The sequence below is a fragment of the Sapajus apella genome, unplaced genomic scaffold, assembly GCF_009761245.1.
Source record: "Sapajus apella isolate SASKATOON/1434 unplaced genomic scaffold, GSC_monkey_1.0 scaffold10, whole genome shotgun sequence".
Taxonomy (NCBI): domain Eukaryota; kingdom Metazoa; phylum Chordata; class Mammalia; order Primates; family Cebidae; genus Sapajus; species Sapajus apella.
In genome coordinates this window covers 24,164,988-24,187,492 of record NW_022436950.1, presented here as the reverse complement: position 1 = coordinate 24,187,492, position 22,505 = coordinate 24,164,988, and the positions used below count along the sequence as shown (strand labels likewise).

Sequence of the window (22,505 nt, the reverse complement as noted above, 5' to 3'; positions counted from 1 at the left end):
CATTTCCCCAACACCCTCCAGCCTCGGCAACCATCGATTGTTCTGTCTCTGATTTGCCCGTACTGGACATTTTCATATAAATGGAATCCAACAGCATATGGTGGTTTTGTTCCTGGCTTCTTTCACTTAGTGTGTTGTCAAGGCTTATCCGTGTTAGGGCATAGTATCAGTACTTCATTTCCTTTTTAGTGTTGAAAAATAATCCACTGTGTGGTCATACCCTATTTTTATTTATGAGCTCATTTGTTGTTGGACATTTGGGTGGTTTCTGCTTCTTGAATATTGTGAATAACGCAGCTATAAATATTTGTGTACAAGTGTTTGTGTGGACATATATGTTCATTTCATTGGGGTGTATACCTAGGAGTGGAATTCCTTGGTCGTGTGGTAACTACGTTGAACTTTTGAGGAACTGCGACCCTGTATTTCAGGGTGCTGCAGCGTTTTACATTGCCAGCAGCAGTGTGCTGGTTGGGCTCCCAGTTTCTCCACATTCTCATCAACATTACTATCTGTCTTTTTGTTTCTAGTCATTCTAAGGGGTTGTGAAGTGGCATCTCATTGTGGTTATAATTTGCTTTCCAAATAATGTGAAACACCTTTGCATGTGCTTCCTAGCCAGTTGTGTACTTTCTTTGGAGAAATGTCTGTTCAGATCCTTTGCCTGTTTTTAGTTGAGTTACTTATCTGTTTATTATTGAGTTGTAAGTTTCCTCTCATTCTGTGGATGATTGTGTTAGCCTTTCTTGATGGTGTACTTTTTTTTTTTTTGGAAGACAGAGTCTCACTCTGTCACCCAGGCTGGAGTACAGTGGTGTGATCTTGGCTCACTACAACCTCCCCCTCCTGAATTCAAGCGATTCTCCTGCCTCAGCCTCCCTAGCAGCTGGGATTACAGGCGCATGCCACCACACTTTGGCTAATATTTTTGTATTTTTAGTGGAGACGGGTTTTCACCGTGTTGGCCAGGCTGGCCTGGAACTCCTGACCTCAGGTGATCCCACCTTCCTTGGCCTCCCAAAGTGCTGGGATTACAGGAATGAGCCACTGTGCCCTGCCCACAAGTTTTAAATTTTGATGATGTCCAATTTATTTTTTCTTTTGTGGCTTGTGGTAATGGTGTCATATCTAAGAAACCATTGTGTAATCCTGGGTGATAAAGAATTTTTTTTTTTTTTGAGATGGAGTTTTGTTCTTGTTGCCCAGGCTGGAGTGCAGTGGCATGATCTCAGCTCACTGCAACCTCCACCTCCCGGGTTCAAGCAATGCTCCTGCCTCAGCCTCTGGAGTAACTAGGATTAACAGGTGTCCACCACCACACCTGACTAATTTTTTTGTGTTTTTAGTAGAGACAGGGTTTCACCATGTTGGCCAGGCTGGTCTTGAACTCCTGACCTCAGGTGGCCCGCCCACATCAGCCTCCCAAAGTGCTGGGATTACAAGTGTGAGCCACCGCACCTGGCCTGTGTATGTTTTCTTTTAAGAGTTATTTTAGTGTTAGCTCTTATACTTGACAGTCTGTGGTTCATTTTAAATTAATTTTTATATGTAGATATGAAATAGAATAAAAAATTACTTTATTTTGTATGTGGCTGTCCAGTTGTTTCGGCATCCTTTGTTGAAAAGACTGTTCTTTGCCCCATTAAATGGTCTTGGCACCCTTGGTCTGTGTGCCTGTTGTTATTCCAGTACTACACCATTACTATAGGAAACTTTGAAATCAAGAAATGTGAGTCCTCCAACTTCATTTTTCTTTTCTTTTTCTTTTTTGAGATGGAGTCTTACTGTATTGCTCAGGCCAGAGTGCAATGGCGCCATCTCAGTTCACTGCAACCTCTGCCTCCCAGGTTCAACTGATTCTCCTGCCTCAGTCTCCCAAGTAGCTGGGATTACAGGCACGTGCCACCACACCCGGCTAATTTTGTATTTTTAATAGAGATGGGGTTTCTTTATGTTGGTCAGGCTGGTCTCGAACTCCTAACCTCAGGGAATGCACCTGCCTTGGCCTCACAAAGTGAGATTACAGGCACGAGCCACCACACCTGGCCCAATTTCGTTTTTCTTATTCAACATTGCTTTGACTCTTCAGGGTCCGTTGCATTTCCACATGATTTTTAGAATCAGCTTGTCCATTTCTGCGAAACAACACAGTTGGAATTTTCATAGGGATTGTGTTGAATCTGTAGATCAATTTGGGAAATGTTGCTATCCTAAGAATATTAAATCTTCTAGTCCTTGAACATGGGATGTCTTTCTAGTCATTCAGATTCTCTTTAATTTCTTTTAACATTGTCTTGTGAAGTAGAATTGTTTCTTAAATTTTTTTCTCATTCATTGCTAACATATATTTTAATACAATTGATTTTTGTATATTGACCATATATCCTGCAGCTTTGCTAAACTCATTTATTCATGCTAAGGAGTTATTTTTTGTGAGTTCCTTAGGATTTTCTGTATACTAGATGATTCATCCGCAAATAGAAATAACTGTACTGTTTTCTTTCCAGTCCTGATGGCTTATATTTTATTTGCTAATTGCCCTGGCTAGAACTTCAAGTACAGTGTTCAGTAGAAGTGGTAAGAATGGACGTTCTTGTTTTGTCTCTTTTTTGAAACGGAATTTTACCCTTGTCACCCAGGCTGGAGTGCAATTGTGTGATCTTGGCTCACTGCAACCTCCGCCTCCCGGTTTCAAGCAATTCTCCTGCTTCAGTCTCCCAAGTATCTGGGATTACAGGCGCGTGCCACCTTCCCCTATATAAAAATAGCCTACTGTTTTTAGTAGGGACAGGGTTTCACCATGTGAAAGACCAGACTGGTCTCGAACTCCTGACCTCAGGTGATCTGCCTGCCTCGGCCTCCCAAAGTGCTGGGAAGTGTGTGCCACCACACCCAGCTTCTTGTCTTGTTTCTGAGTTTAGGGGACAAGTATTTAGTCTTTCACCATCACGTATGATGTTAGCTGTGAGTTTTTCTTACACTTTGTCATGTTCAGTAAGTTCCCTTCTATTTTTAATTTGTTGAGTGTTTTTATATGAATAGCTGTTGAATTTTGTAAATGCTTTTTGTACATCTATTGAGATGATCAGGTGGTCTTTGCATTTTTCTAGATTCAATTTGTTAGTGTTTTGTTGAGGGTTTTTGTGTCAAGATACCTAAGAGATACTGGTCTCTAGTTTTCTTGCGACATTTGTCTGGTTCTAGTAGGAGGGCGTAGACCTAAAAAAGATGGGCTTCGAAGTCTTTCCCTTCCTCTTGTTTTTCTGTTTTTGTTTGTTTGTTTGTTTAATAAGTTTTCAGTAGTTAGATTTGTTTCACTAGGGAGCCTGTCCCAGAGCTCCTCACACTACAGTCCTAGGGATGTAACTGTACTTCACTGATGGTTAATTTTAGATTACTTCTGCATTTTATTTTATTTTATTTTATTTTTATTATTATTATTATTATTATTTTTTTGAGAGACAGAGTCTCACTCTCCCCCATGCTGGTATGCAGTGGCATGATCTGGGCTCACTGCAACCTCCACTTCCCAGGTTTGAGTGATTCTCTTGCCTCAGCCACCTGAGTAGCTGGGATTACAGGTGGACATCACCACAGCCGGCTAATGTTTGTATTTTTAGTAGAGACGGGATTTCACCATGTTGGTCAGACTGGTCGCGAACTACTGACCTTGTGATCCACCTGCCTTGGCCTCCCAAAGTACTGGGATTACAGGTGTGAGCCACGGTACCCAGCCTACCTCTGTATTTTAAATTATTCTTTTGGCATTCCTGCTACCATCATTTTTATGACCTCTCTGAAGGCAAAACAAATGTCTCACCCTTAGAATGCACCAATGTTTTTCGTCATTGTACCAATCCACTGGAAAAAGAATCTAAATTCCAATGTCCTGGATAATGGTGATCACATTCCAAAATGAGGATGTTATCTATCATCTTGTAATTTATACTTCTGTTAAAATGTTTTATAAATTTTTGATGGCTTGGTGGTGCTGGGTAGCTAAGGTTATGCAGACAGTAGCATAGCAGTGTGGCGTCGAGAGAGGGCGTACTGTGTATCCAGCTCCAGAGAGCACCTGCTGACTAAATTACCTCTGCTGTACCCCAGCAGGACACCCTGACTTTTTAACACACTCTTTAGAATTCTAAAAGGTCAGGCTCACAGTTTATATTTTAGTTCTGTGTGGCTTTTGGTCATGTTAAAAATACTGGCTTGTTTTTTCCCCTGGATAGCTGTAAATCTCGAGTGGAGTTTTTAATCACAGCCAAATTCGTCTTGGTTTTAGAGTCGTTGCCTGCAATCTCTATCCCTTTGTGAAGACAGTGGCTTCTCCAGGTGTAACTGTTGAGGAGGCTGTGGAGCAAATTGACATTGGTAAGTCAGAAAAACCATTTTAGAAGACAGAGAGGAGAGGATTATTTAAATTTTAATGAGGTTTCACTTTGACTTTCATTATTGCGGAAATAGAAAGATACTTCTATTGGATTTTGTTGGGGGATTACTATAATTCATTTATATTTTCTACGCTATATTTTTTTTGTGCAGAGATTCATCCAGGTTATTTCCTGATTTTTTTTTTTTTTTGAGACAAGTCTTGTTCTTTTGTCCATGCTGGAGTGCAGTGACACAATTCCAGCTCACTGCAACCTCCACTTCCTGGGCTCAAGTGATTCTCCTGCCTCAGTCTCCTGAGTAGCTGGGATTACAGGCGTACATCCTCATGCCTGGCTAATTTTTTTTTGTATTTTTAGTAGAGACGGGGTTTCGCCATGTTGGCCAGGCTGGTCTTGAACTCCGGGCCTCAGGTGATCCACCTGCCTCAGCCTCCCAAAGTTCTGGGATTACATGTGTGAGTCACCACACCCAGCTTATTTTTCTGATTTTTAAGTCAAGAATTAAAATGAAAGTACATGCATAGTGGCTTTATTTGAAAGAGGTTCATAAGCGACAGGGACATACAAAATCAATACATCTTTTGTTCTTCAAAGGTGGAGTAACCTTACTGAGAGCTGCAGCCAAAAACCACGCTCGAGTGACAGTGGTGTGTGAACCTGAGGACTATGTGGCAGTGTCCACAGAGATGCAGAGCTCCGAGAGCAAGGACACCTCCTTGGAGACTAGACGCCAGTTAGCCTTGAAGGTGGGATGCACATTCATGATATTGTAAGTTACATCCATGGAGTGCAGTGTTTGCCAAACCAAGCAGTATTCAGTTATCGATAGATTGCATCACCTACCAAAGCTTTGCTCGGAGCTGCTATCCTTTTGTTAAAAATAGAGAGACCAAGCCGGGTGCAGTGGCTCACGCCTGTAATCCCAGCACTTTGGGAGGCTGAGGTGGGCGGATCACCTGAGGTCAGGAGTTCGAGACCAGCCTGACCAATATGGTGAAACTTCATCTTTAAAAAAAAAATAGAGAGACCAGCTATAACAGGTATTCTGTCAAAGCCATTGAAAGAGGGCTGAGTGTGGTGGCTCACATCTGTAATCCCAGCACTTTGGGAGGCTGAGTCGGGCAGATCACCTGAGGTCAGCAGTTTGAGACCAGCTTGGCCAACATGGTGAAACCTTGTTTCTACCAAAAATATAAAAATTAGCCAGGTGTAGTGGCATTGCGCCTGCAGTCTCAGCTACTTGGGAGACTGAGGCAGGAGAATCACTTGAACCCAGGAGGCGTAGGTTGCAGTGAGCCAAGATCGAGCCTCTGCACTCCAGCCTGGCAGCAGAATGAGACTCTCTCTCAAAAAAAAAGATTGAAAGAATTGGAAAGGGGTAATTTGTTGGGCTGTTCAGTTCTTTGGTGTCATTCATGTGTGTATGTGTTGTGCAACCACCAAATAGCACTGAATGGTGAGGACATCTTGTTTGCTGTGGACCTAGAAAACCATCATTTCCCCACTTTGGAAAGTGCTGCTAGTGTCTCACAAAACTTCCGCTCTTTGTAGGCATTCACTCATACGGCACGATACGATGAAGCAATTTCAGATTATTTCAGGAAACAGTACAGCAAAGGCATATCTCAGATGCCCTTGCGGTATGGAATGAACCCTCATCAGACCCCTGCCCAGCTGTACACACTGAAGCCCAAGCTTCCCATCACAGGTAAAGCCTGAGCGTTCCGTAGCACGGTTTGCAGTGTCTGGGGACGTGTGTGTTTCTCTGTTGCATCTGATGTGGTTCACATTTAGAAGAGGATACATTCCATAGTGCCTCTTGTAGCCATCTGATAACCATCTGGTTTGAGATGCCATTTGGACTTCAGAGTACAGATGTTGAGGTAGTCTGGAGTTCTGAAAAGATGTCATAAGGGAGATGGAGATTGGAATGTCTCTGCCTTGTAGGTGTTTTTGAAGACATGAGACAGGATGGGATGGCCCAGGTTTTATAGAGAGGAGGATCAAGAATAGTTTGTGGTACTTCTAGGGTTGGTGGGTATGCAGTGGATGAACCAGCAGAAGAAAACTTGTGCAATTCTAGCCTTTTTGAATGCATTTAAGAACAGAAAAGGGATTGTTTGTTTTGCGCATGTTGTAAGAAGAAGCAATTTCCTTATAATGTTGGATCTAGTAGCCCAATTGAAGTGGGCCAAAGTAGAACTGGGATGTTAAGAACTAACAATGATGAAGATATTTCTTGGTGGCACATGCCTGTTGGATACCAGCCCCAACGCTGTACGTGGGTACCCGTACTCCTGGCGGTGACAGGGATTGAGGAAAGGAAATAATGACAGACACAGAGTAGAATTTACAGCATGGGTCCAGTGGACCAACGCAAGCATGGGAACCGCGTGGGCCCCGAGCTTTGGGCTCCAAACACTTTTATTATGTGCGTAATGTCATTGATCTTATGGGCATGGAAGGGGAGGGTGAAGGGGTAGGTAAGATGGCAGGGAGCACTTGAGATTCTTCTAAGACATGCTAGACTAGTACTCTGAGTTTATCACTGATTGTTATCAGGGGGCAGAGGCATCAGAAGTATAGTGGATGAGGGGCCACGGGGTCTGACCACACCCAGTGCATCAAGGGGCTTTTATCTCTCCATATTCCTAGAACCTAGGCAGAGCCTGAGGCGTTCCCTGATCTCAGCCCTTTAGGTCTTTTCTCCTCCTTGCCAGCCCCCATCTGCAAAGACCCTCCTGGATCTTGTGAGCAGAGTTGCCTCCCTTCTCAGAGATCTTTGCGCAAGCCGTCTTTATGAGACCCTCATGCAGTCTCCGTGTTGAGAAGGCATTCATGGGACCAGAGCAATATTGCCTACCCTGCAACCACCCCACCGTGTCCCCGGTGTGACTGCACTCTCGGATGGTCTTTACCTTAGGCCTCCTGTTGCCGCTTGATTTCTAATTAACTGCACCAATGATATAGATTAGTTCAGTGTATAAACTTCCATGTACTCTGAACCAAGCAAGCTTATAATTATTTAGCTAGAATTAACATAGGTCTCCCCTGGCCATCTTGACCCACACGTGCCGGCAGTCCCAGCTACTCAGAAGGCTGAGGCAAGAGAATCACTTGAACCCAGAGGGGGAGGTTGCAGTGAGCCTGGATGGTGCCACTGTATTCCAGCCTGGGTGACAGAGAGCGAGACTCTGTCTCAAAAAATCAGAAAAAGAAAAAAAAAAGAGAGAGATGTCTGTGAAAGAGAAATTAGGACTTCCCGTGTGTTTGTAGCGTTATCAGAGGTTTTTTAATTTGTGTCCTGTTTTGTTCCAAAGGTGGGCTGTGAGAGCCTGTCCTGTTCTGGTACAAGGGAGAGTGGAGGCAGGGACAGACGTGAGAGCCCCAGGCATACAGGCCTTGGAAGCACTGCTGGGTCAGCTGGCCTTGAGTGAGAGCAAGGGCAGCCTCCTTCTTGCCTGGAGCACGTGGGTCAGCATTTGGTGGGGGGTGCAGCCTGGGCTTCCTTTCCCTGTCACCCTCTGAGAGCGGGAGAAGAATCTGAAATAGTCTTCATGTTTTGTAGATTCCCGCATTCTATTGTTCCACCTCAGCTAGATTTTTTTTTTTAATTAAGATGATGGAGTCTCACTCTATCACCCAGGCTGGAGTGCAGTGGCGCGATCTTGGTTTCAAGTGGTTCTCCTGCTTCAGCATCCCGAGTAGCTGGGATTACAGGTGCGCACCACCGTGCCTGGCTAGTTTTTGTATTTTTGGTAGAGACGGGGTTTCACCATGTTGGCCAGAGTGGTCTTAACTCCTGACATCAAGTTACCTGCCCACCTTGGCCTCCCAAAGTACTGGGATTACAGGCGTGAGCCACCACACCTGGACTCAGATACGTTTTGACGCTAACACTTCCCAAGTTCCCACAGACACCCTGTAAAGTCCCCTAGACTGAAATAATCTTAATTAATTTGTTTTCTCTCTTGGCCTTTCTGTGCTTCGCAGCACAGTAATCTTTTAAAAATGGAATCAGATGATGTCAGACCCTACATAAAACCATTGTGGGCCGGGCGCGGTGGCTCAAGCCTGTAATCCCAGCACTTTGGGAGGCTGAGGCGGGTGGATCACGAGGTCAAGAGATCGAGACCATCCTGGTCAACATGGTGAAACCCCGTCTCTACTAAAAATACAAAAAATTAGCTGGGCATGGTGGCGCGTGCCTGTAGTCCCAGCTACTCAGGAGGCTGAGGCAGGAGAATTGCCTGGACCCAGGAGGCGGAGGTTGTGGTGAGCCGAGATCGCGCCATTGCACTCCAGCCTGGGTAACATGAGTGAAACTCCGTCTCAAAAAAAAAAAAAAAAAAAAAAACCATTGCTTGCCTTTTTGTTTTGTTTTTTTGAGAGGGAATCTTGCTCTGTCATGTATGCTGGAGTGCAGAGGCTCCATCTCGGCCCACTGTAACCTCTGCCTCCCAGCTTCAAGCGATTCTCCTGCCTCAGTCTCCCGAGTAGCTGGGACTACATGCACACACCACCACGCCCAGCTAATTTTTGTATTTTTAGTAGAGATGGGGTTTCACCATGTTGCCCAGGCTGGTCTCAAACTCCTGAGCTCAGGTAGTCCGCCTGCCTTGGCCTCCCGGAGTGCTAGCATTACAGGTGTGAACCACCTCACCTGCCTCCTTGGCTTTTCTTAAGCACCCTGCCCTGCTCACAAACCCTGTGCCGCCTGCCTCCCTCCCATCTGCCCCGTCTGCAGCTCTCCCTGCCCCTGCTCCTAGTGCATCTCCAGTGGACCCAGCTCCTTCCACTCCAGCGGCTCTGGCTCCTTGTCCCCTTCACCCAGAATTCTCCCCTCTGCCCTTCACGATCCTGGTTTCTTGTCATTCAGGCCTCACCTTCTTAGAGAAGCCTTCCTTGACCACTTAGACCAAAGTAGCTGCCCATCAGGCTTTCACCCTGTCATCCTGTTTTGCTGCACGTGTTTCTGTTCGGTCTATTAAAAGTTGTCTTCCCCTCATTTGAATGTCAGCTTTTTTTTTTTTTTTTTTAAAGACAGAGTTTCACTCTTGTTGTCCAGGCTGCAGTGCAATGGCGTGATCTCAGCTCACTGCAACCTCTACCTTCCTTCAAGTGATTCTCCTGCCTCAGTCCCCCAAGTAGCTGGGAATACAGGTGCCTGCCATCACACCTGGCTAATTTTGTACTTTTAGTAGAGATGGGGCTTCATTTTGTTGGCCAAGCTGGTCTCGAACTCCTGACCTCAGGTGATCCACTGCCTCAACCTCCCAAAGTGTTGGGATTACAGGCATGAGCCACCGCACCCTGCCAGGATGTTAGCTTCTGAGAGCAGAAGCTGCATCTGTTTTTGTTCGTTGCTGAATTCCCACTGCTTAGAAGCCTGCTTGGCACATTCCCTAAATGTTTACTGAATAAATAATTAGAAACCTGACATTTTACACAAATTTTCACTTCTAGGACTTGAAACAGATTGGTCTGCTGTTATATCTGCGATATTTCCTGCTTGTAGCTTATATTCTCCATGAAGATTCTGAGGCAAAAAAAATAACGCACATGTACTTTCAGTTCCCATGCTTTTCATTTTCCAAAGCATTTTCACTGGACTGTATAAAAGTCTTCATTGTTCCTTAGTTAGACTGTGTGTCTGTTTCCTTCTTTTGAAGTTTAAAGTATTGTTTGTGGTAAACATGGCAGAGGCAGCCCCGGACACATAAATAAGCATTTCTTGTGCGAGATTCTCACAGTTTCTCCCCAACATGGGCTTTTTTCCACAGCAGAAGAGGCACTTTGCCTTTTCATATGGTTTGAGTATTTGGCAGTGATGTTATTACAAAGTGTACAGTTGTATTTGTATCTAAAACAAAATTGAAGCAAGAACAAAGATGGGGCTGTGTGAGTGTGTGTATGTGTCTGAGATTTTAATGATTGGTTTGCCTATGTTTGGAAACAAGATTCCTGTTTATTTCAGCTATTTACTAGATTAAGCAACTTTCAACATTTATGTGACACTTTCTGTTTTGCTTATTAATGTCTTTGAAAATTTGGCTTTTGAAGGGGAACCAGATACTGGTTTTTTTTTTTTTTTTTTTTTTTGATGGAGTCTCACTCTGTCGCCCAGGCTGGAGTGCAGTGGCATGATCTCTGCTCACTGCAACCTGTTCCTCCCGGGTTCTAGCAATTCTCCTGCCTCAGCCTCCTGAGTAGCTAAACTATAGGCACATGCCGCTACGCCTGGCTAATTTTTTGTATTTAGTAGAGATGGGGTTTCACCGTGTTGCCCAGGCTGGTCTCGAACTCCTGAGCTCAGGCAATCCACCCACCTTGGCCTCCCAAAGTGCTAGGATTACAGGTGTGAGCCACCACACCCACCCACTCTTTTTTTTTCTTTGAGGTAGAGTCTTGCTCTGTTGCTGAGGCTGGAGTGCAGTGGCACAATCTTGGCTCACCGCAACCTCTGCCTCCTGGATTCAAGGTATTCTTCTGCCTCTGGTTGGGATTACATGTATGTAATCCCATATATTTTTAGTAGAGATGGGGTTTCACCGTGTTGGCCAGGCTAGTCTTGAACTCCCGACCTTGGGTGATCCACCTGCCTTGGCCTCCCAAAATGTTGGGATTCCAGGCATGAGCCACTGTGCCTGGCCACATACTCTTAACTAGGAGATGTTTCAGAAAGCAGAAGTTTTTTCCCACTTACCAACCTTAGCCTAAACCATCTATGAGGAGTGGAAGGGAGATGGCGAATTTGTACATACAATGTTTTGTTTTGTTTTTCTTTTTAAAGACGGGGTTTCACCATGTTGGCCAGGGTAGTCTCGACCTTCTGACCTTGTGATCTGCCCACCTTGGCCTCCCAAAGCGCTGGGATTACAGGTGTGAGCCACCGCGCTCAGCCCAGTGTTTTGTTTTATTTTGCATGTTTTATGCCTTAGAGGTTATTTTACTTTTATCGTTTACTATTTATTGCCTAGTTTGTTCCTTCTCTGCCTCCCATAAATTTCATGAGGACAGTGATTTTATTTGACTTGATTTTTGGTTGGGGGAATTATTTTTTTCAAGTTCTTTTTAAAATGGGCTTTATTTTTTTAGAGTAGTTACAGGTTTACGGAAAAAATACACAATGATTTTAGGGAATTCCCGTATAGGTCCTCTTCCCCACAGTTCCTCCTATTACCATCATGCATTAGTGTGGTCTATTTGTTACAATTGATGAACGGATTGTGATTCATCGTTATTAATTAAGATTCATAGTTTAACATTCATTCTTTGTGTTGTACCTTCTGTGTATTGGGAAAAATGCATAGTATCATATATCCCCCATTACAGTATCACGCAGAAGAGTTCCAATGCCCTAAAACTCCTGTGTGCTCCTCCTCCTCATCTCTCCTTTCCCTTCTCCCCAGCCCTTGGCATCCACCATCATCTTTTTCTCTTTTCTTTTGACTCTGTACCCATTTCCAGAATGTCAGATAGTTGGGATCATACAGTATGGAGCTCTTTTGGACACTTTCACAAAGCAACATGCATTAAGTTTCTTCCGTGTCTTTTTGTGGCTTGGTAGCTTTTTTCTTTCCTTTTTTTTTTTAGATGGAATTTCGCTCTTGTTGCTGAGGCTGGAGTGCAGTGGTATGGTCTTGGCTCACTGCACTCTGCACTCTCACCTCCCGGGTTCGAGCAATTCTCTTGTCTCAGCCTCCCAAGTAGCTGGGATTATAGGCACCCACCATGCCTGGCTAATTTTTGTATTTTTAGTAAAGACGGGGTTTCACCATGTTGGTCAGGCTGATCTTGAACTCCTGACCATAAGCTTCCCAAAGTGCTGGGATTTTAGGCGTGAGTCACTGCGCCTGGCCGGTAGCTTATTTCTTAGTGGGGAGTAATATTTCATTGTGTATGGATGTACCCACAGTTTATCCATTGACGAGGGACATCAAAACCTCAAGGACAATTTGTGGTAGTTTATGAACAAAATTGTAATCATTTGTGTTCAAGTTTTCAACTCATTTTGCTAAATACCAAATATTTTCTTTTATACTATTTATTGCCTATTTTTTAATTTGCTGCCCCAGTAAGCTCCATAAGGACAGTGTCTTTTTTTTTTAAGGGAGTACTAGGGACAGTTTTTTTTTTTTTTAATTGATGTATCCAGAATACCTAGAACAGTGCTTAACAGCATAGTAGGCATTCAGTAAATATTTGGCAAAATCTTTGAAAACTGTCTTAACCGGCTGGGACAGTGGCTCACACCTATAATCCTAGCATTTTGGGAGGCTGAGGAGGGCGGATCACCTGAGGTCGGAAGTTCCAGACTAGCCTGGCCAACATGGCAAAACCCTATCTCTATTAAAAATACAAAAATTAGCGGGGCGTGTTGGCACTAGCCTATAGTCCCAGCTACTCGGGAGGCTGAGGCAGGAGAATTGCTTGAAACCAGGAAGTGGAGGTTGCAGTGAGCGAGATCACACCACTGCAGTCCAGCCTGGGAGACAGAGCAAGACTCCGTCTCAAAAAAAAAACAACCACCAAGAAAACCCCCAAAAAACTATCTTAAGCCATGAAGGACATAAAATTATACATTTTTGTTTTTAAGTAGTGCTGGCCCACCATTTCTTTCTGTGTGCTGAACTTCTTATGTTTATTCACAAGAGATATTAGCTCCTAAAAAAATTCTGCCAATGTTAAGAAATTAGGTAATGGAAAACTCTGAAGTTGCAGTCTTTTGACTACAATTCTGCTTTAGGCAGAGTCTGCTGAGTTTACCATAAAAGAAGAAAAAAAAACACATTATTTCCTCTCCTCTTCTCCCACCCACAGCCATTGCTTTAGCTTGTAATATAATTTCTTAAATCGATAAGGTTTATAACTTAAATTTTGTACTGCCTCTGTAATTCCCTTAATTGTTTAATCTTAGTTTTGTATTTATACGAATCCCTGACTGATAACAAGTCTTGTCATAGTGTCTCTCATCTCTAAATCTCTATTGTGGATTTATTTCTAGACTGGCTGGATCTGGTGCTCTAGTTGTGGCGCTCGCGAGTACGCACACACCCGTGTGTGTGTGTGTGTGTGTGTGTGTGTACGCGTGTGTGTGTGTGTGTTTGTGCGCACATACATTTTTTTTTTAAGATGGGCTCAGGCTCAGTTGCTTTGTTCTTTATCATCAAGATTTTGTGTTGGTGTGTATCTGTTTGCCCCTTAATTATACTTAAAACATTTGCGTAGTCATGTTAATTTGTGAGACGTGTGCATACATCTGACCTTACTGATACTGTTTAGTAATGTGAGTGTGTATTTTTACTTTCAGTTCTAAATGGAGCCCCTGGATTTATAAACCTGTGTGATGCTTTGAACGCCTGGCAGCTGGTGAAGGAACTCAAAGAGGCGTTAGGTATTCCAGCCGCTGCCTCTTTCAAACATGTCAGCCCAGCAGGTAAAGCTCTGCACCCTAGAACACCACGGAATTGTTTGAAAGGCATTTCTTCTTAAAGTTTTTTGAATATTAACAAATTCTAATGTGAATATAGACATTCTATGAAGTCTGAAAGTCATTTGTTAACAGTATCAATGTAATATAAAATCTGATCACTCACACACACACACACACACACACACACACACACACACACACATAGATACATAGAATTGTATAATATTTTTAGCTAGGAAAATGGGGCAGGAATTTTTTTGCGGGATGGAAACATAAAAGTTTATAAAATAAAAGTAAAATGTCCTAATGCAATAGACTAAAAAAAATCTTTCCCACATGTTTGAAAATGTAACTGAGTAAACATAAAGAAGAATTTGTTCTTCTGACTCTTCATCTGAAACTTTTTTTTTTTTAAGATGAGGTTTCACCATGTTGGTCAGGCTGGTCTCGAATTCCTGACCTCCAGTGATCCACCCACCCCAGCCTTCCAAAGTGCTGGGATTACAGGTGTGAGCCACCGCACCCAACTTATCTGAAACTTCTTATAGTCATTGTATGAGACACTTTTTTTTGCCTCTGTGTTTAAATCATTAATTCAGCAATCAAGTTGTCTGTACATAACATCTGTTGACAGTCCAGCACATGATTTGTTCTCAGATGTTTATTGGATGTTAAAGTGATGTGAGTGGGGAAGAAATAAATGATGTGTGATATCAAAGTGATACCAAGCAGAACAGGAGAAAGAGTGAGTCCGTAATGAAGTAAACCAGCTTCCCGTGCACGCTGGGTGCTGTCAAGCTTCAGTGACTCCGGTTTTGGAGCCCAGAGAGGAGACTTCCGTCACGCTGCTCCCACGACTGTATTTTTAGCGTTTAATTATCTGGCTAAGTAGATTTTTGTTTAATTTAGCACAGGCGCTAGAAAATATGCTGTATAGACTGGATGATAAGAAAAATGTCTTGATTTAGGAGTTGACAGGTAGTAACTTCAGCTTTTTTGGTGTATTATTTTACTGTTTTCTAACCAGGTGCCGCTGTTGGAATTCCACTCAGTGAAGATGAGGCCAGAGTCTGCATGGTCTTTGATCTCTATAAAACCCTTACACCCATTTCAACGGCATACGCAAGAGCAAGAGGTCAGACTAATAGGGCTTTTCGATTCTGGGGGAGAAACAAAAAGCAATATTTTATCCGAATAGAATAAAAAGGTTAGAATAAAGAAAAATTATATAGATATTCTATATAATATATAGATGAAATTAAGGACTTATATCTCTGTATAAAGTATAGTTATTCTATATAATATAGTTTGAATAAAAGAACCTTTGTTTTATTATAGGGTTTCCAATTTAATGTGTTTTATTAATATTTGAGAATGATTATATGAGTTCCTCAAAATACATTTGTTTGTAAAAGTTTATGTTAGGCCAGGCGCAGTGGCTCACTCCTGTAATCCCAGCACTTTGGGAGGCCGAGGTGGGTGGATCATGAGGTCAAGAGATGGAGACCGTCCTGGCCAACATGGTGAAACCCTGCCTCCACAAAAAATATAAAAATTAGCTGGACGTGGCGGTGCAGCTGTAGTCCCAGCTACTTGGGAGGCTGAGGCAGGAAAATCACTTGAACTCAGGAGGTGCAGGTTGCAGTGAGCTGAGATTATGCCACAGCACTCCAGCCTGGGCAACAGAGTGAGACTCCATCTCAGAAAAAAAAAGTACATGTTAGTGTTTTAATGTAATAAATGGAAACACAATTGGAATTTGGTGAATGTAATTTTGCTGATGTAGGCTATTGAATGTGTTTGTGATTATTTAATATGTGACCAAAATTGAAATTGTATAGCTATCCCTTTTTTGTTGTTGCTGTTGTTGAGACAGAGGCTCGCTCTGTTGCTCAGGCTGGAGTACAGTGGCGCAGTCTTGGCTCACTGCAAACTCTGCCTCCTGAATTCAAGCGATTCTCCTGCTTCAGCATTTCAAATAGCTGGGATTACAGGCGTGTGCTACCACACCCAGCTAATTGTTTTGTATTTTTAGTAGAGATGTGGTTTTGCCACGTTGGCCAGGCTGGGCTCAAGTTCCCGACCTCAAGGGATCCACCTGCCTCAGCCTCCCAAAGTGCTGGGATTACAGGCATGATGTATGGCTATTCTAACTTTACTAAATTTAGTTAGTCATGTTTTATCAGAGACATTTACTTGTTGAATTTAATCACATGTGAATATTACCGTAATATTTGTGGAAGTTCTTGAGAAACTAATATCATAGTTTACCATCTACAGCAAAAGGTGGCCCTTCAGCTGAGTCAAGCCTGCCACCCGTTTTTGTGAATATAGTATGTATATTATTTGATCCTTCACAGAAAAAGTTTTCTGAGTGTCTCTCTAGAGGGTAAAATTAACAAATACTTTCTTACTGTTTCCTTCCATTAAATGACTTATTGATCTGTTAAAATCTTATCTGCTAGCTTTAGAGAAGTGAATTTTATATGACAGTGGAGAATTTTATTACTTTTTCTATATCAGGATACTTTGCGATAAATACCTCATTTTAATTTTTATTTACAGGGGCCGATAGAATGTCGTCATTTGGTGATTTTGTGGCATTGTCTGACGTTTGTGATGTACCAACTGCAAAAATTATTTCCAGAGAAGTTAGTGGACATTCATGTGTCTTAGTGTATAATTGAATACAACTTTATTTGTTCATAATGTTCATTGAAACCATAATCTATAATATTTATATTTATAATACCTTTAAATTAGCTAAGTTTATCATGTAATATTCATATTTTAAGTAGAACATGAAACTTAAATTGTTAATTTTGAAATGTAGTGAATTAATATTTCAGATGGACATTTGGCTGTTATGGTAATGGTTTTTACTTATATATTTATTTTGAATTCTTGTCTTCATGCCAAAGTTATTGTTTCTGAAGAGCAGAAGTGGTCATCTTAGGTGGTGATAGAAGAATGACGCTTACTGTGTAATGGGAAACAAATAGAAACTACATTAATAAACTTACCCCATCAGTTGACTACCGAACAAGCATTCCAGACAGGTGGGGGTACCCTTGGTAGTGGGAAGACAGGAAGAAAAGAAAAAAAGATTAAATAGCACAAAAGGGGAAAAAAATAGGCAGAGGTGAAGGCTGAAGGGGCATATGGCTTGGCGCTATTTTGTTGCTTTAGGACTCTTTCCACGCCCACTGCCATCCCTAGGTTACAGGTTATAGGAGGGCTGTGGCATTTGTATCTTTCATCATGTTACATCTCTTGATTTAATCTGATCTTGCTGTTAAGGAAAATGCCTTGCTGGAAGAGGTCATTTAACTCTGTACTAGCACGGCCAGGACTAGAATGTGCTCTTGATCATTCAAAACACTCCCTGAAGAAAATACATACTGAGAAATAGTTCTTCCTGAAGTACATGTGTTAGAGCAAATCCCCCATATTTTCTTAGTTTAAACTGAAACAAACAAAAACTTTGAAAGTACAGAAAGTTAGGATCTGCTATATTGAAAGCTGTATTCTAACGTGGGATTCTCTTTTATTTATTTATTTATTTTTTGTTTAGAGATGGGGTTTTACCATGTTGGTCAGGAGGCTAGTCTCGAACTCCTAACCTTGTGGCCCGCCCACCTCAGCCCCCCAAAGTGCTGGGATTACAGGCATGAGCCACCGTGCCCAGCCAGAATTCCCTTTTTCAAGTATAGTGTTAGCATTGTCTGTTGCAGGCAGAAACCAGAATATCCTGCCACATTATTTAAGACTGCTAATTGCCGCTAGATTTCTTTTAGAGGTGTTCTCTGATTTTTAAAAATAAAAATTAAAATTAATATGTTTTGCAGGTCTCTGATGGTATAATTGCCCCAGGATATGAAGAAGAAGCCTTGACAATACTTTCCAAAAAGAAAAATGGAAACTACTGTGTTCTTCAGGTGAGTGCAATCATGTTTGAAAGTAATCTGCTTTTTCTTTTGGTGTCTGTTTCCCCCTTGTTGAACCTTTCCTTTATACTGACACCCTTCTGGTTTGTTTTTTGTTGTTGTTTTGTTTTGTTTTGTTTTTACGGAGTTTTGCTCTTGTCGCCCAGGCCGGAGTGCAATGGAGCAATCTCGGCTCGCTGTAACCTCCACCTTCCGGATTCAAGTGATTCTCCTGCCTCAGCCTCCTGAGCAGCTGGGATTACAGGCATGAGCCACCAGGCCCAGCTAATATTTTGTATTTTTAGTAGAGATGGAGTTTCTGCATGTTGGTCAGGCTGGTCTCAAACTCCGGACCTCAGGTGATCCACCCGCCTGGGCCTCCCAAAGTGCTGGGAAAACAGGCATGAGCCACCATGCCCAGCCCTAATTTATCCTAATTATAGTTTCTTTTTCCCTAATTCTGCATTTTAAAAATACCATTAACTTGGGGGTTTGAGATGAGGGTAGCTTTCTTACCTCAATTTCAACTTTCTTCTGGCCGTGATAGTGCATGCCTATAGTTTCAGCTACTTCGGAGGCTGATGTCGGAGGTTGGCTTGAGGCCAGGAGTTGGAGGCTGTATTGTGGTCGATGGTGCTTGTGAGTAACCAGTGCACTCCAGCCTTGGCAGTGTAGCAAGACCATGTCTCTAAAATACCACCAGTAATAACAATATTTAATGAAAAGTCTCCCTATCCTTCTGCCACTGAAAAAATACCTACTATTTTGCCAGGCGCAGTGGCTCATGCCTGTAATCCCAGTACTTTGGGAGGCTGAGGTGGGTGGATCACCTGAGGTCGGAAGTTGGAGACCAGCCAACATGGTGAAACCCTTTCTCTACTAAAAATACAAAAATTAGCCAGGCGTGGTGGTGCATGCCTGTAATCCCAGCTACTCGAGAGGCTGAGGCAGCGAATTGCTTAAACCCAGGAGGCAGAGGTTGCAGTGAGCCTAGATCATGCCATGGTACTCCAGCCTGGGTGCCAAGAGCGAAACGCCATCTCTGAAAACAAAACCAAACAAAAAAACTAATATTTACAATTTCTTGCTTATCTTTCTGGAAATAGTCTATATAGTCAGCAAATAGTAGCATTTACATTTCTTTTTCTTTTTTCCTACTGACACAAGTGAACCCTGCAACTTTTTGGAAGTTTGTCCTGTATCTGTGTAACTTACCTAGATAGCCACCAACCTTTAGCTACTACAAATACCCTGCAATGAATAACCTAGGAAAGTCCTAAGAGTGAAATTAAGGCTTAAATAACAAGCTATATGTGTATTGGTAATATAGATTGATACTGCCTCTTTTAGATGTAGACAAATTCAGTGTCCTAACTGAACTATACAAGAATGCCTGTTTCCCAAAATCTTTGCCAGCATCATGGTTTTATACTGTTAAAAAGTCTCAGCAATTAGAAAATGGCATCTCGATGTAGCTTCAATATCTTATTGTATGTGGCCTGAGCATCTTTTCGTGTTTAAATGTTTATTCTGTTTATGAACTGTCTGTCCATATTCTTGGATGATTTTCTACTAAGTTGTGAGCTTTTTTTTTAAAAAAAACTAATTTTTATGAGCTCTTCCATATTAGGGAAACTAGCCCATGGTCTAAGATGCATTGATAAAACAAAGAGTTATTTCAATTGGAAGTAAAATTTCCTAATGCTACTTTTCACAAAGTGTTGATATCAGAACTCTGTGGAACTCAAATTTCATATAAGGAAAGTAATTAAGTATATTTCCTTGATTTTAAGATACCAATAATTTTATAGTTCACCATAGATTCCATGTCAGTTATTCCAGGAAAGAAGAACATACCACATTAAGTATACATACTTTTTTTTTTAAAGCCACTTGACAGTCTGTTGCCCAGGCTAGAGTACAGTGGCACAATCTCAGTTCATTGCAACCTCTGCCTCCCGGGTTCAAGCAATTCTCCTCCCTCAGCCCCCCACCCCAAGCAGCTGGGACTACAGACATGCACTACCACACCTGGCTGATTTTTCATATTTTTAGTAGAGATGGGATTTCACCATGTCGGTCAGGCTGACCTCAGACTCCTGAACTCCAGCGATCTGCACATCCTCAGCCTTCAAAAGTGCTGGGATTACAGGTGTGAGCCACCGTGCCTGGCCCCCAATTTCTTAATCAAGTGTTTCTTTGTTGTTGTTGCTGTTGTTAAGAGTATTATGTACTTAACAACCATTAGCAGTTTCTTGTAGCATCATGGGAAATATTTTCCAAAACCTGAGTCATTTTCATGACCTCTTTAACACCTGATAGTACCTTGTTGGAGATTGTCAAAGGAATATCAGGACTTCATTGGTATTTTACTTATTTGAGAATTTGGCTTAATTTGCACATTGGACACATGATTATAAGCATGAAACAACTTATCCCCCTACCTGACTAAGGATAAGTTTCTCCTAGCATCAGTTAAGAGGAGAGCATATCAATTTTAGAAATTTCATAATGCATAATACAAAGGAACATTTTAGAATTCAAGAAAATACAGATTCAACAAAAAATATTTATGGAGACTTGATTATAAATTATAGATTGTATCAGTGCTTTCTAAATCAAAGATCATCCAAAGCATAAAAAAGAAATATTGGAGAGTTTAAAAGAATATCTAGGCAGAGAGCAATATTACACGTATTATTTCACACACTTTCAGTTCAAAATTTGGGAGAGGAAGATGGCAGTAAATGCTACAGATTCCTACCAAATAGTGAAGACACAGATTATAAATCCTGTTTTCTCACTTTAGCTTTTAATTCAAGGGTTAGTGGGTATTTTGTAACAGATTATTAGAAAGGAAAATTAGAATTTAGTTTCTGTGCTACAGCTTATGTAATTTGCACATCTGTTTTATCAGCTGAAAGAACCATACAGTTAGTAACTTAACCAAAACTAACACTCAGTGGAATCATCGGCCTTTAACATGTTATATATAGGTTGCAAAATCTATAAAATGCTATTGGGTAGGAAAACCTATAAAAAAACTTTGGAGAAAAATACTAGTGCCTGACTTGTATTGTATCATACCAGAATGATTTTACACATTCAAAAAAATTAGAAAATTTAAAAAATATGTAAAAAATTAGAAACATGCATATAACTTTACTTATAATGAACCTTTTGTACATAAATTACATGAAAAATTTGAGGGAAGTGGATAGATTAACTTTTAAAATTTGTATTTTAGATGGACCAGTCTTACAAACCAGATGAAAATGAAGTTCGAATTCTCTTCGGTCTTCATTTAAGCCAGAAGAGAAATAATGGTGTCGTCAACAAGTCATTATTTAGCAATGTTGTCACCAAGAATAAAGATGTAAGTCTGAAGGTGTCTGAACTGACTGCTAGGAACTTCAGTTGGTCTGTTTTCAATACTTATGAGCTTTACATTTCTTAAGGTCTGTATTTAGCACTGGTTTATATGCACAGAGCTAGCTCATCTTTGAGTCGTGGAATATGCATGTGTCAGAGTTTAAGAAATGAATCAAAGGCCATGTAAGAAGCTTCTGTGCCTGGGTACATACTAGAGAATTGTAGCTTCAATCGTACATAAATGGGATCATATATCTTCCATAATCTGACTCCTGTAACTTGCCTTTTTTCCATATACTAGGCTACAAATGTGTTTTTGTATCGATAAATATAGATGCTGGGTGTGGTAGCTGACGTGTGTCATCCCAACACTCGGGCAGGCCAAGGGGTAGATCTCTTGAGCTCAGTGATTCAAGACCAGCCTGGCCAATGTGGTGAAACCCTGTCTCTAGAAAAAGTACACAAATTAGCCTGGCACGGTAGCTGTGCCTGTAGTCCCAGCTACTCAAGAGGCTGAGGTGGGAGGATTGCATGAGCCTGAGAGATGGAGGCTGCAGTGAGCCGTGTTTGCACCACTGCACTCCAGTCTGGGTGACAGAACAAGACCCTGTCTCAAAAAATAAATGCATAAGTATTCATATCTTTCTCTGAAAGTCCATATGACAGTCAGTCCATGTGTAGATATACTAATGTGGATATATTTTATTAACTTTTACTTTTTAAAAATTTTTTAAGAGACTGGTTCTTACCCTCTTGCCCAGGCTGGAGTGCAGTGGTGCAATCATAGTTCACGGCAGCATAGATCTTATGGTGGAGATTTAGATCGCTTAAATTTTCAGTGCTGTGATCAATGTTTTTATATAGGCAGGTTTTTGGACATGTGCTCTTTGTTGTCTTGTAGTAGGGACTTGTTCCTAGGATAATAATGGTGATTTTTGTGTTTTGCATATATTATCACATTTAGCACTTAGGTCACTCTTCAGGGGTGGCGACTACCGTCATGTCTGTTGTGAAGATCACAGTCAGTTCAGACATTTGCCCAGAATTACACAATAAAGAATGGACAAGCTGGTCATTATTTTCTGGAGTATCTTAATTGGGTCTTCAGTTCGAAGGATATTTTTCCTGGGTCTAAAGTAAGCTGTGCTTGTTTTTCATTCCTGTGAAGGAATCATTCCATTGGTCTCTGGTCCGTCCGCTGATAGCTTGGAATTTTTTACTGAGTGTTAGTCATCAGGTACGAAAAAACTGTAGTGATATTTTGAGGGCTGTGGTGTTATTTTTTTCTCCAGAGTTGACTTGTCCTTCTGTGGGCAAATAAGATACAGGAAATACCTTCATTCTGTCAGGAATTGTTGAGCTGATAGGAATTTAGCC

The 22,505-nt window shown here is 41.7% G+C and overlaps 1 protein-coding gene across 1 annotated transcript in view; it reads left to right on the top strand.

The window, feature by feature from the left end:
• The window catches only part of ATIC (5-aminoimidazole-4-carboxamide ribonucleotide formyltransferase/IMP cyclohydrolase), a 37,234-nt gene that overhangs the window by 5,050 nt on the left and 9,679 nt on the right, over positions 1-22,505 (top strand). Inside the window, exons 5-12 of the mRNA XM_032278307.1 lie at positions 4,286-4,374; positions 4,989-5,140; positions 5,946-6,102; positions 13,708-13,833; positions 14,858-14,965; positions 16,396-16,481; positions 17,679-17,768; positions 21,004-21,132. Coding sequence (XP_032134198.1) covers positions 4,286-4,374; positions 4,989-5,140; positions 5,946-6,102; positions 13,708-13,833; positions 14,858-14,965; positions 16,396-16,481; positions 17,679-17,768; positions 21,004-21,132 — 937 coding nt within the window. The remainder of the gene's footprint in view (positions 1-4,285; positions 4,375-4,988; positions 5,141-5,945; positions 6,103-13,707; positions 13,834-14,857; positions 14,966-16,395; positions 16,482-17,678; positions 17,769-21,003; positions 21,133-22,505) is intronic.